Source organism: Cyprinodon tularosa, unplaced genomic scaffold (assembly GCF_016077235.1).
Source record: "Cyprinodon tularosa strain WSP-4 unplaced genomic scaffold, ASM1607723v1 ctg73, whole genome shotgun sequence".
Classification (NCBI taxonomy): Eukaryota; Metazoa; Chordata; class Actinopteri; order Cyprinodontiformes; family Cyprinodontidae; genus Cyprinodon; species Cyprinodon tularosa.
In genome coordinates, this window is record NW_024039485.1 from 807756 (window position 1) to 820167 (window position 12412).

General features: G+C 41.1%; 1 protein-coding gene across 1 annotated transcript; it reads right to left on the minus strand.

The window, feature by feature from the left end:
• Positions 1-9508: 9508 nt before the first annotated feature.
• Positions 9509-12412, minus strand: LOC119772795 (zinc finger CCHC domain-containing protein 12-like). Its single transcript, XM_038269439.1, has 3 exons — positions 12266-12412; positions 12103-12181; positions 9509-11651 (listed from the first exon to the last, which is right to left on the minus strand). Exon 3 carries the CDS (start codon positions 10886-10888, stop codon positions 9509-9511), a length of 1380 nt encoding a protein of 459 aa, XP_038125367.1. The 5' UTR covers positions 10889-11651; positions 12103-12181; positions 12266-12412.

A 12412-nucleotide genomic window follows, 5' to 3' on the forward strand; every position in this document is an offset into this window, starting at 1 on the left:
GCCTGAGTGTGAACACTCCTCAGGTGTCAACACAAGAATCATGCAGAAAGAAGACTCACTACTCTAATTTTCAGTTCAGGTTTAAATACTTTATTTAAACTAGAGTTCTCAAACTTCCCCCATTCTGAGTTGCCAAATTGCTTTAAAGAATCTCTGGTCAGCATAGAATTATGTAATTCAGATTTGATCAATCTAAGTAAATACAATAAGGTTATTCAATGCAGTCAAACTCATTAAAGAACCTTCTAGTTTCGCACAAATTAAAGGCTTTGAAGAAAATGCCAACTTCAGCATCAGTAGTGACCAACGGTTAACCTGTCACGTATTATGACAGCGCTCTCATACGTTTTCTTAACCCAAAAAAAGCTACAGCTGATATTTTTCTCCATGATTTTGTCACAGCTAAACAGGAACAGATGAGGCAAAGCTACTATGAGAAAAAGCATAGAGAGCATAACGTTAGAGATTGAACTAACAGATTCTGCAGAGTGGGAGAATAGAGATAGAATGAAGCAGAATAATGAAAAAGGGTCCCTATGTCCTCCAGCAGTCTAAGCCTATAGCAGCATAAGTATTGACATAGCTCAGGATAACCTGAGCCACTCATGGACTAAAACTGGTAGTTGGTTCCACAGGAGATAACTAAAATATCTGCCTCCCATTCTACTTTTAGGAATTCTAGGAACCACTGGTAAACCTGCAGATTGAGAGCAAAGTTCTCTGTTAGGAACATAAGGAACTTAGACTGATCATTTATCAGTGCTAGTCACCCTTACTGCATCTCAATGTCCTTCTCTTTATTTTTAAAAGCCTATTTAACCATGAATCCTCACTCATCATGGTAGGTCACCTTTGATTATTGTATACATAATCGACTGCTTATGGCATGAAAGCTTGAAGACCAACTTTTTTAATGTTTTTGCTATGTTGTCTATTCTCTTCTTAAGGAGAAGTTCTTAAAGAGAAATCTAAATCAATGCATATATGGCTCAGTAATTAGTATCTTTTTGGAATGTAATAGTTTAAACACCTACAATTGGCTGCCTGTCAAGTAATAATCACCATTCCTGTTAAAACATGTCTGTAAATAAACTGCAACACTATTTCAGAGATATTTGAATGCTGATTATTAATAAGATCCCAACTGTAGATTGGAACAGTTCCAGTTCTGTGAAATGAACAAAAAGCATATAAAGAATGCAAACTATGACACATTTCACATAAACTGGCCTGCAGTAGCAGTTCTCATGTTTATTTTATATGCTAAAAGATCTATGAGGCTATAACTCTTATTTGTGCCTTAAAAAGCTTTCTCTTCCTGGCCTTTGGGACCATGTGGTAACAATTAGGTTCCCCAGCTTGGCCCTGCAGGTGACTGACACTGGTTGACCACTCCTCAGCATCATGTGCTAATGAAGCAGAGTTTCCTGGTTGTCTTATTTTTTATGAGAGAGCTGATTCTACTTTTATACCCAGCTGTTACCCAGTAGACTTTTCTTTCAAAAAAGTCCCTGGTGTTATGACTCATCTGTTGCACGCTTTTCAGCACTTACGTTTTTAAAACATTCTAATTGTTTTTTTAATTTTTTTTTATTTCATTCTTTTGGAGATCTGGTTTTCTTCAGCTGTGGATTGAAATGAAGTTTGCAGTTCGCAGGTGGGACCAAACCTTCTGCTTTCATAGCAAGCTTTGTTATTCTCCCTAAAACCTGGATCCATCTTTTTCAGCAAGAAGTGCATGCCAGTTTAAAAACAAATAAACATCAGGCAAAGAGGTTTCTATGAAGAAAATAAATCCATGAAAGGATGTCAGAGTTGTTTGGGAGAAAAGGTAAATAGTGAAGTGGAGTGGCCTACACACTTTAATGCAGTGTTTACATTGTAATTAGTCTCTGCAGAATGAGATTCCTGACAGAGAGCTCTGAGACAGTGTGGCATGATAAAATAAACTACAAACATAGCTGTTTCAAGACATCCTTCGTGGAACTTAAACCAAAAAGGCTTGGAGAGACCACAACCACTCTCTAATTTTCAAAATGGGTGGTCTGGATTTTCCTTCATCTTGCCGTCATCTTCTGTTATCCCTGTTTTAATCTTAAATATTCTGTGCATTTCTATGCATTTGTGATGTCTGTTCTTTGTTTTTTACCTCCTAAAGCGTTTGTCACTCAACTTCCTGTTCCCTCCCACCCTGGGGGAACCTGGTGGGAGCTCCAACTTTGGACTCAGAGCCGATGACACAGCCAGAAGCAGGAGGCGGGGGTGACTGGAGCTCCCAATAAAGTGTGTCACTGTCCACCTGAGCAAACAGAGTATGGAGAAGCAGTGGGAGAGAGGGGACAGGAGGGGGGGAGACTGGTAGGAAGAACAAGAACCAATTGGTGGGGAAGACTGGCAGAGTGACAGCAAATGTACAATAACATTAGTCTTCCGCTTTGGCCAGAGTGAGCTCTCCATCTGGACTCATCTCTGTCTTTTCATATTATTCTTCTTTCTTCTGTTTTTTTGCACGGAGCCCATCCAATGGAAACACATTCCTGTCATGCCTCACTGCTGTTCCCTGTTTAGATTTCTCATTACAAACAGCATTACATGCACTGACTGGAGCTGGACCCAGCACAAGCAAGGAGAAGGCCAGAGACCTGAGTGCTGCACAGCCTCTGGTCCAGAGATGAGGGAGTGGGGTTTGTCACTTTTTGTCAGACACCCCAAAATCATAGAAGTTAATTTCAAAGGTCAAATATCGTAATTTCTAAAAAAAAATATTTTCCAGTTTCAGTCATCTTCAGGATTGTAGCTAAAAAAAAAAAAAGGTACTCTAAGTGTATGTGTAAAATTGAAAAGAAACATGAAAAAGAAAACCCAATTAAAGTAGAGATGCTGGAATCAAAAGAAAATCTTAATTATAAATGATCTGGTGATAATTAGATTAAGGATTTTCTTTTACTCACAGTAATCAAATTCAGTTTTAAAGCAACTTTGATGTATTTAATTCAAGAAGCCTTTCAAACCTTTCAAAAAGCTAGCATAATTTGAGATTGTAGATGAAAGTGTCACCCTTTTTAACTGAGTAGTCAAAATAAATAAAATTTCAAAAGTATCAAGTGTTATTTTCAAAAAAAAAAAAAAAATGTCTCCAATCTACTCACTTTGGGTTCAATTAGGTTCGTAAGGAGATTGGCAGAGGTAAATCACTAAGTGAAAGATTATTCCAACCAAAATAAGACACTGACAACCATTAGAATTGAATAACTGAAAACCTGTATTTCAAAATGCTGAACTAGAACATTGGCACAACACAGTTTGTTCACTTCCACATTCATTCAATTCAACAATACCATCCTCTATCAGTGTCCACAAGTGCACTAAAAAAAATACTGTCCATTTCAGCTGAGTACACCGTCTTCCACTCTTTGGTAGGTATTTAATGCAAGTTTTAATATTCCTGATGCATCAGTTTGGTTTGTGGTATCAGATCTGACCCAAAAGTAACAAAAAAAAATAAAAATAAATGATTTGAGATCTCAAAAAAACAAAAATAGAAATCCTCAGAGCAGATTGGGAATCTGTTTCTTCCCTACCACCCTCCAGAGAAACAGGTGGCCTTCACAATGGATGCATCCTGCAGCAGCATCTCCAGTGGTTCCTAGTTCGGTCCGTGGATGGAACCCCTCAGGTTGTGGCAGCAGGTGCAGGGACTATATGTATATATAAAACCAGCCTGCACACAATTGTGCAAACCAATTACTTCAACTGGAAAACAATCATGTAATCATCCTAAATTAAATTGTTTTAATCACATTGTACAGAAAACAAAACAAAATAAATACAGAAAATAAAATAAAATTATCAGTTCCAACTTGTCTTTTACTGTATATGCAGCTATTAAGGCCTGTAATAAGTATTCTTATCTTTCAAAGTAATCTAGGAGACCTGCAAAAGGGTAAGTTACATTATGACCTACAGCAGCACCACACATGGTGCAGCTAGCTTAAACCTCACACAAAAGTACATGTTTTTTTTTAGAAGAGCACATGTGGTGAGTTAGCTTACTTCTTACCATGCCAATGCACCTAATAAACCATGAACAGCAATTGTAGTCATATTTCTAACAAAAGCTCATAACCTGACTGGTTTTACATAGCAAAAAACACTTGTTTCACAAGACTCACCAGGATTCTTCAACAATAACAAAAAAAACTCCTCAGCTCAACGGATTTCAGGACTGAACTCCTACAACATCTGGTGCCTCTAAAATACAAATATAATCATCAATATGACATTTAACAAGGCCTTTCACGCATTTAACCCAGGGCGAATGTTTTAAAATATTACCTTGCTCTATGCAGATAGATGCCATGGAAGAAAGTGCGTTTGGTCTGAGCAGGGAGGAGCTGTGAGCAGCGCAACTGTGCAGGTGCGGTGCATTCACAGTGCGTGGGAAATCTTAGTACTTAACTTCATTACCCCCTTTTCTTACGATTTGAAAAAAACATACATGTACACTGATGACAAAATAACCATGGGTTACATTCTCCCCCTCTAGACCGCATGAGTCCCTTCATGCTCATTGAACCAACTGGAACCTTGTTGAGGTGACAAGACTGCTTTGGAGAATGCAACTCCTAATGTTTGAAAAAATGAGCTAATGGCCAAAGTCAGTGGCTCTCCTAACTCATCATAAGTCAACTTCTGAGGTGGACGTCGCTCTCTATTTGAACGCCTCAAATTTACTGGCTCTCTATCACTAGTTTCAGTACTAACAGCATTGTCAGTACTAACTACACATTTCTTTGGAGTGAGGTCTGTGTCAGTCAAGGTAGGTTCAAAGTCAGTTTCAGGAATGTCAATAACAACATGGTCTGAAGACCCAACGTCTAAATGGCCAGAATCAGTACTGCATGGACTCGGTGCTTCAAGTGGAATAGAGGTATCTGTATTCAGTAAGGAGTTTTGTGGAATCCCATTATCAGCAGATGATACCAGGGGATGACTTTCTGCGAGTGACTGTGCATTTGGAGGATTCAGTTCAGTTTGAACATAAGGGCCTCTAGTAATGACTTCTGGCTCCCATGTAGTGAAACCTAAGTCCTCCTCATCACTTATTTCATCCTCACTGTACTCTCCAATATGGTCACTTGTTTCTGCATTGTTCACTTTACTCCTGGTTCTCATTTTCCTCTGATTGCCATTTTGAATGTCAGTTCCTGCATGGTCTTCAACAGGTAAGAACCCGCAAGGGAGAAGCAAATCTCTATGCAATGTACGGGTAGGGCCATCTCCATTTCCTGGTTTGACTACATACACAGGACTGTCTTTGATTCGCTTGACAACAATATAGATGTTTTGCTCCCACCGGTTAGCTAGTTTGTGTTTCCCTCTTATGTTGACGTTTCGTACTAAAACTTTATCACCTGAAAACAGTTCAGCAGCTCTGATCTTTTTGTCAAACCGCATCTTGTTTTTGTAACCCATTTTCTTAGAATGTTCAATGGCAAGGGCGTAACTCTCTGAAAGATTTTGGCGAAGAGTTTTGACATAGTTGGAGTATGACTTTGGACCAGGTTTGCCAGGTTGAGTTCCAAAGATGAGGTCGATTGGCAACCTTGGCTGCCTGCCAAACATAAGTTCATACGGGGAATACCCCGTCGTATCATTTTTGGTACAGTTGTAGGCGTGTGTTAATGGCCTAACAAAATCTCTCCAGTGTTGCTTGTCTTTGTCTTCCAGCGTTCCTAACATGTCCAGAAGTGTCCGGTTGTACCGTTCCACCGGATTTCCCCGGGGATGGTAAGGAGTAGTGCGGATTTTACTCGTCCCAATCAATGTGCAAAGTTCTTTTAGGAGCTTAGATTCAAAATCCCTGCCTTGGTCACTAAGCAGCCGGCTAGGGATCCCATAAGGGATGATAAGGTGGTCCCACAAAGCTTTCGCTATCGTCTTTGCCTTTTGGTCTTTTGTCGGCACTGCAACAGCAAATTTAGTAAAATGGTCAGTAGCCACTAACACATTTCTAGTGTCTCGACTGTCAGGTTCAATAGACAAGTAATCTATGCACACTAATTCTAGAGGATAAGTTGCAAGAATATTTTCTAGTGGAGCGGCTCTCTGGGGAAGGGCCTTCCTCATTAAGCAGCGAGAACATTTTTTGCACTTATCCTCAATGGACTGAGCCATTCGTGGCCAGTAAAACCTTGCCCGAGCAAGATGTAGGGCACGCTCAAACCCAAGGTGACCAACCTCGTCGTGCACACCTTGCATTGCTCTGTCCCGGTAAAGTTGTGGCAATACTAACTGGTACACAGGGGAATCATTGTCATTGAACTTCCTGTACAGCACACCATTAAGGAGCTCGAGTTTGCTCCATTGCCTTAGCAAGAGTTTAACATCAGGGGGTTCAAGGTTTGTTTCTTTTGGACTTGGTCTCACCCCTTTTTCCAACAGGACCATCACACGAGCTATAGATGGATCACTCTTTTGTGCAGAGCACCAATCAGTGTCTGTCATAGAGGGTAATATTTCTTCTCCATATGCTTCACTGACTGATGTTGGGTCCATGGCAAGAGACTCACATATAAGAGGCTCTGAAGAACATAATACTGAATGACGCTGACACAGGGCAGAAAATGTTTCATGGTCTAGTTCCTTTTCTACGCTACCAAGACGCTTTTTCATGTCATTTATGCGAGCGTTCTCTTTGACAAAAGCCTCATCATCATGTGGAGGGTCTTGGGGTCTTCGGGACAACCCATCGGCATCTCCATTGGCTCTGCCTGCCCTATACTTGATGTTAAAGTGATAAGTAGACAAAGCAGCCAGCCATCTGTGTCCTGCAGCATCCAACTTGGCAGTTGTTAAGATGTAAGTTAGCGGATTATTGTCGGTCAGTACAGTGAAACTTGAACCGTAAAGATAATCGCTAAACTTCTCGCACACAGCCCACTTGAGAGCTAAGAACTCAAGTTTATGTGTGGGATAGTTTTGTTCACTCCTAGAAAGGCCCCGACTGGCATACGCAATCACTCTCAGCTTCCCTTCCTGCACCTGATAAAGCGCAGCCCCCAACCCATCGTGACAAGCATCAGTATGCAATACATAAGGAAGTTGCGGGTTTGCAAATGCAAGGATGGGTGCAGATGTCAGCTTTTCGATTATCATTTGGAATGCTGTCTCACACTCCTCAGTCCATTTCTCTGCAAGAGGCTGATTGGGACTGTGAGCCAGTCTGGGGGGTTCTCGTTTGTATATTTTTCCCTTTTTCTTGGGTGGGCGGTAACCTGCAGTGAGATGGTTCAGTGGTTTAGCTATCTTGGAATAACCCTCAACAAAACGGCGATAGTATCCAGCGAAGCCTAAGAAACATTTGAGCTCTTTGAAAGTGGATGGCCGAGGCCAACTTTTCAGAGCAGAGATCTTTTCAGGATCGGTATGGACTCCGTGTGCATCCACGATATGACCCAGATACTTCACTGAGCTTTTGAAAATATGACATTTTTCTGGGGACAATTTAAGCCCATAATCTCTCAGGCGGGTAAGCACTTTCATTAGGCGGTTTTCAAGTTCTTCTAACGTGTCCGAGAACACTATTAGATCGTCTAAGAAAACAAGCACTTCGTTGAGATGTAGGTCACCTACACACTTCTCCATTAAGCGCTGAAAAGTGCTTGGAGCATTTGTGACCCCCTGCGGCATCCTATTAAATTCATAAAAGCCCAGGGGACACACAAAGGCTGTCTTAGGTTTGTCATTCTCAGCTACCTCAACCTGATAGTACCCAGACTTAAGGTCCATGACTGAAAACCATTTAGCTCCGCTAAGTGCTGTAAATGTTTCTTCTATATTTGGAAGGGCGTATGCATCGCGTATAGTCCTTAGATTTAACTTACGGTAATCTATGCATAGCCTGATCGAACCATTTTTTTTCCTCACCAATACAATTGGCGATGCATAGGGGCTTTGAGACTCTCGGATGATATTTGCATCAAGTAGTTCTCTTAGATGCTGTTTTACAGCTTCTCTGTCACTCGGATGAATGGGCCTTGGCCGTTCTTTAAAAGGTGTTTCATCATGTAATCTGATTTGGTGTTTGACAGCTGTAGTGTAACCATATGACATATCATCAAGAGCGAAAACTTCAGGAATGGTTTGCAATTTTTTTTAAATGCGCTCTTTCCATTGCTCTGAGATGGGGGACTCATTAAGACTGGACGAGAGTTTGTCAATGACAGGATCATTTTGACTTAAAGAGTTTGTGGTTTGACTAGGTCCTAAAGGCGAAACATGTTGTGCTGCACAAGCTTGAGCAACAATGCTATTTGGCTGCAGCGTAACACTGTGTTCATTCACATTGTGAACAATGACAGGCACTCTATTTCTACCATTAAAGGGAATGTCCACTAAAGAAGACTCTACAAGTAATCCACCTGGTAACTTGTATTGCTCATGTGGTTCAAGGACAAAACCTGTGTTCTGGTTGTTCTTTCTTAATCTCACATTGCCCATCAGGCACAGTTTCTGGTTTGCGTGAATCAGCACTGGCTTTTTGCTTTGTAACATTACAGGACAGGATTGAACATCACTTCTTTGTACCTGGGCGACATGTTGGAGAATCATTGCAAACTGCTTAGAGTGTAATTTATGAATGAACTTGGGGCCATCTTGTTCCAACAACTGCCCATAGAGTCGCAGAAGCACGTTTGTCCCTATCAACAGTGGAATTTTACTGTTGAAGTGGCACTCAGGAACGACAAGGGCTAAAACAACTAAGTGTTGTTCTTTGCCTGCAATGTTCTCAGGAAAAGTGATGTGGGTTTGAACATAGCCCAAGTATGGGACATTCTGCCCACCTGCTCCCTCAATCTCAAGAAGAGCGTGTATTGGTTGGATGGGGAGATGGGAAAGATGCCTTTTGTGAAAGGACTCTGAGATGGTTGTAACTTGAGAGCCTGAGTCCATTATAGACTCACATGGCATGCCACCAATAACTACAGAAGCTGCACACCGTGGACCTACAAGACCACGAGGCAAAATGGAGTCAGGATTAAAGCTGTCTAGTGGATGCATCGGGTCTGGGATTTTCATTTGTGTCTCGGGACTAAAACAATCTGAGTATTCAGCTCCTGGGTGTCCCACAACAGGAGCTGCCCCTAGTTTAAAGCAAAGGGAGTTGTGGCCTGCCGTGCAGCATAGTCAGCTTGTTTCTTTTTTAGCTCAACATTCTTTTCACGAACCAAGGTAGGATTTGCATCATTAGTGCAGTTGGCTGCAATGTGATTATCTTCCCCACATTTGAAACAAAACCATGCCCGGGGAGTGCCAGGGATTTTAGTAGCTACCCGCGGGGGCTTGGTGTTAGTAGCTAAGGATTCTTTGGGGTCACACTTATCGGTTTTGGTTGAATGTCTTTGGTTTTGCACGAGCATTTGGACCTGTTTGGTTAACTCAGCAATCTGTGTTTCTAATTTGGAAGTTTCAGTGGATCTTGGTCTCAAATGTTTCGGTTTGGTACTCAGTTGGGGTTCAGTGTCTGAGGCAGTGCTCTTTGAGTTAACCTTTCTACTTGCTTTGTGAGTTCAGTGACCTTTTGCTCAAGTTTTACAGTTTCACTGTCAGTTGGGATGGGGGTTGCGAGTGGTGTTTGATCAAAACTGGGCATACTGAGGACTGAGTGAGCATGGGCAGCAGCTTTTGTAGCACCTAAATGTTTTTTCATACGGTCTAACTTGGCAGAGCGTCGATCTTCTTCTGTCCTCAACTGAAGGAGAAGCTCTGGAAATGGGGGTGGAAGATCCTTCCTTGCCTCAAGCTGGAGACTTATTATCAAGCTTTGGTCCCAGCAACCTCGTATGAATTGCTTGAGGAGTAGTTCATTAAAATTTACAGCAGAGGCTCCCACTCTAGAAATGACTTTAGTAAGAAGGCTGTGAAGACGGTTCAAAAAAGCAGATGGTTTTTCCCCACTATTTTGATTTGAACCAAGGAAGGTAGTGAAAAGCTCCTCACCGTCTTCTACAACTCCAAAAGCTGAATCAAGTTGAGTAACTAAGGCGCTTGGTGATGCGGTTACCCCGAGAGATTTAACAACTTCAGATGCAGGGCTTAATAAGCTTTCAAGTATCTTCCTAACCTTGAGTGAATCAGTTAAAGAGGAGTCACTGAGCAGCAGATCAACTTGGGTGCGCCATGTTTCGTAATCGACTTCACCATTGGGTCTCGGGAGTCGACCTGAAAATGTGCGTATCTTTGCATGTGCAAGAGGTGCATGAGTTGGCTCATTACGAATAATATGCTCAACCACTACCTTCTGAATATGTGGGGGATTGTACAGGTTCTCATCTACATGTACAGAGCCTACAGAAGTGTCACTATGTGGGCTAAATACACTTGTGGGCTCTACAGCTTCTGTTGACTTAGTATTTTGAACATCGTCCGTAGTTGTATTAACAGTCTGGTTCGTGGGTGGATGTATTTCAGTCTGAGGAGTAAGGCTAGCGTGCAACTCACTTTGAAGGAAGCTAAAGAAGCCTGCTTTCCCACTATCCCCCATGAACTCCAGTTCTCTCAGGTATCGGCGCGCCATTTCTTTGCCTATCTCTTCTTGGGTAATGTCTCTAATGGTTTTTGAATACCATTTTATAGGTGGGTCTACAGTCAAGACTATTTCTCCTAAGGTTGAAGGGTCTATCTTTAAGATAGCTTGTTCAGATTCATACATTATGAGTGTTCTGCCTTCGGGCTGATGTGGCTCATTGGGGACCCTGACAATTTTAGAGATTTTACCATTTGCCCCAAAAACATCAGAAATGTCATTATCACTATGGCTTGCTGTAACACCTGTAACATACAGGGTTTTCTGGCTGTCAGCTGCAAAACGTTCACAAAGATCCATTTCAAATTTATACAAATGGTGTCAAAACAGTGTATCGTAATGGTTGGAAATAAAACCACAATACCAATCTCCTGGCTGGCTCGCCACTATGTGTCACCCTTTTTAACTGAGTAGTCAAAATAAATAAAATTTCAAAAGTATCAAGTGTTATTTTCAAAAAAAAAAAAAAAAATGTCTCCAATCTACTCACTTTGGGTTCAATTAGGTTCGTAAGGAGATTGGCAGAGGTAAATCACTAAGTGAAAGATTATTCCAACCAAAATAAGACACTGACAACCATTAGAATTGAATAACTGAAAACCTGTATTTCAAAATGCTGAACTAGAACATTGGCACAACACAGTTTGTTCACTTCCACATTCATTCAATTCAACAATACCATCCTCTATCAGAGTCCACAAGTGCACTAAAAAAAAATACTGTCCATTTCAGCTGAGTACACCGTCTTCCACTCTTTGGTAGGTATTTAATGCAAGTTTTAATATTCCTGATGCATCAGTTTGGTTTGTGGTATCAGATCTGACCCAAAAGTAACAAAAAAAAATAAAAATAAATGATTTGAGATCTCAAAAAAACAAAAATAGAAATCCTCAGAGCAGATTGGGAATCTGTTTCTTCCCTACCACCCTCCAGAGAAACAGGTGGCCTTCACAATGGATGCATCCTGCAGCAGCATCTCCAGTGGTTCCTAGTTCGGTCCGTGGATGGAACCCCTCAGGTTGTGGCAGCAGGTGCAGGGACTATATGTATATATAAAACCAGCCTGCACACAATTGTGCAAACCAATTACTTCAACTGGAAAACAATCATGTAATCATCCTAAATTAAATTGTTTTAATCACATTGTACAGAAAACAAAACAAAATAAATACAGAAAATAAAATAAAATTATCAGTTCCAACTTGTCTTTTACTGTATATGCAGCTATTAAGGCCTGTAATAAGTATTCTTATCTTTCAAAGTAATCTAGGAGACCTGCAAAAGGGTAAGTTACATTATGACCTACAGCAGCACCACACATGGTGCAGCTAGCTTAAACCTCACACAAAAGTACATGTTTTTTTTTAGAAGAGCACATGTGGTGAGTTAGCTTACTTCTTACCATGCCAATGCACCTAATAAACCATGAACAGCAATTGTAGTCATATTTCTAACAAAAGCTCATAACCTGACTGGTTTTACATAGCAAAAAACACTTGTTTCACAAGACTCACCAGGATTCTTCAACAACAACAAAAAAAACTCCTCAGCTCAACGGATTTCAGGACTGAACTCCTACAACATCTGGTGCCTCTAAAATACAAATATAATCATCAATATGACATTTAACAAGGCCTTTCACGCAATTAACCCAGGGCGAATGTTTTAAAATATTACCTTGCTCTATGCAGATAGATGCCATGGAAGAAAGTGCGTTTGGTCTGAGCAGGGAGGAGCTGTGAGCAGCGCAACTGTGCAGGTGCGGTGCATTCACAGTGCGTGGGAAATCTTAGTACTTAACTTCATTACCCCCTTTTCTTACGA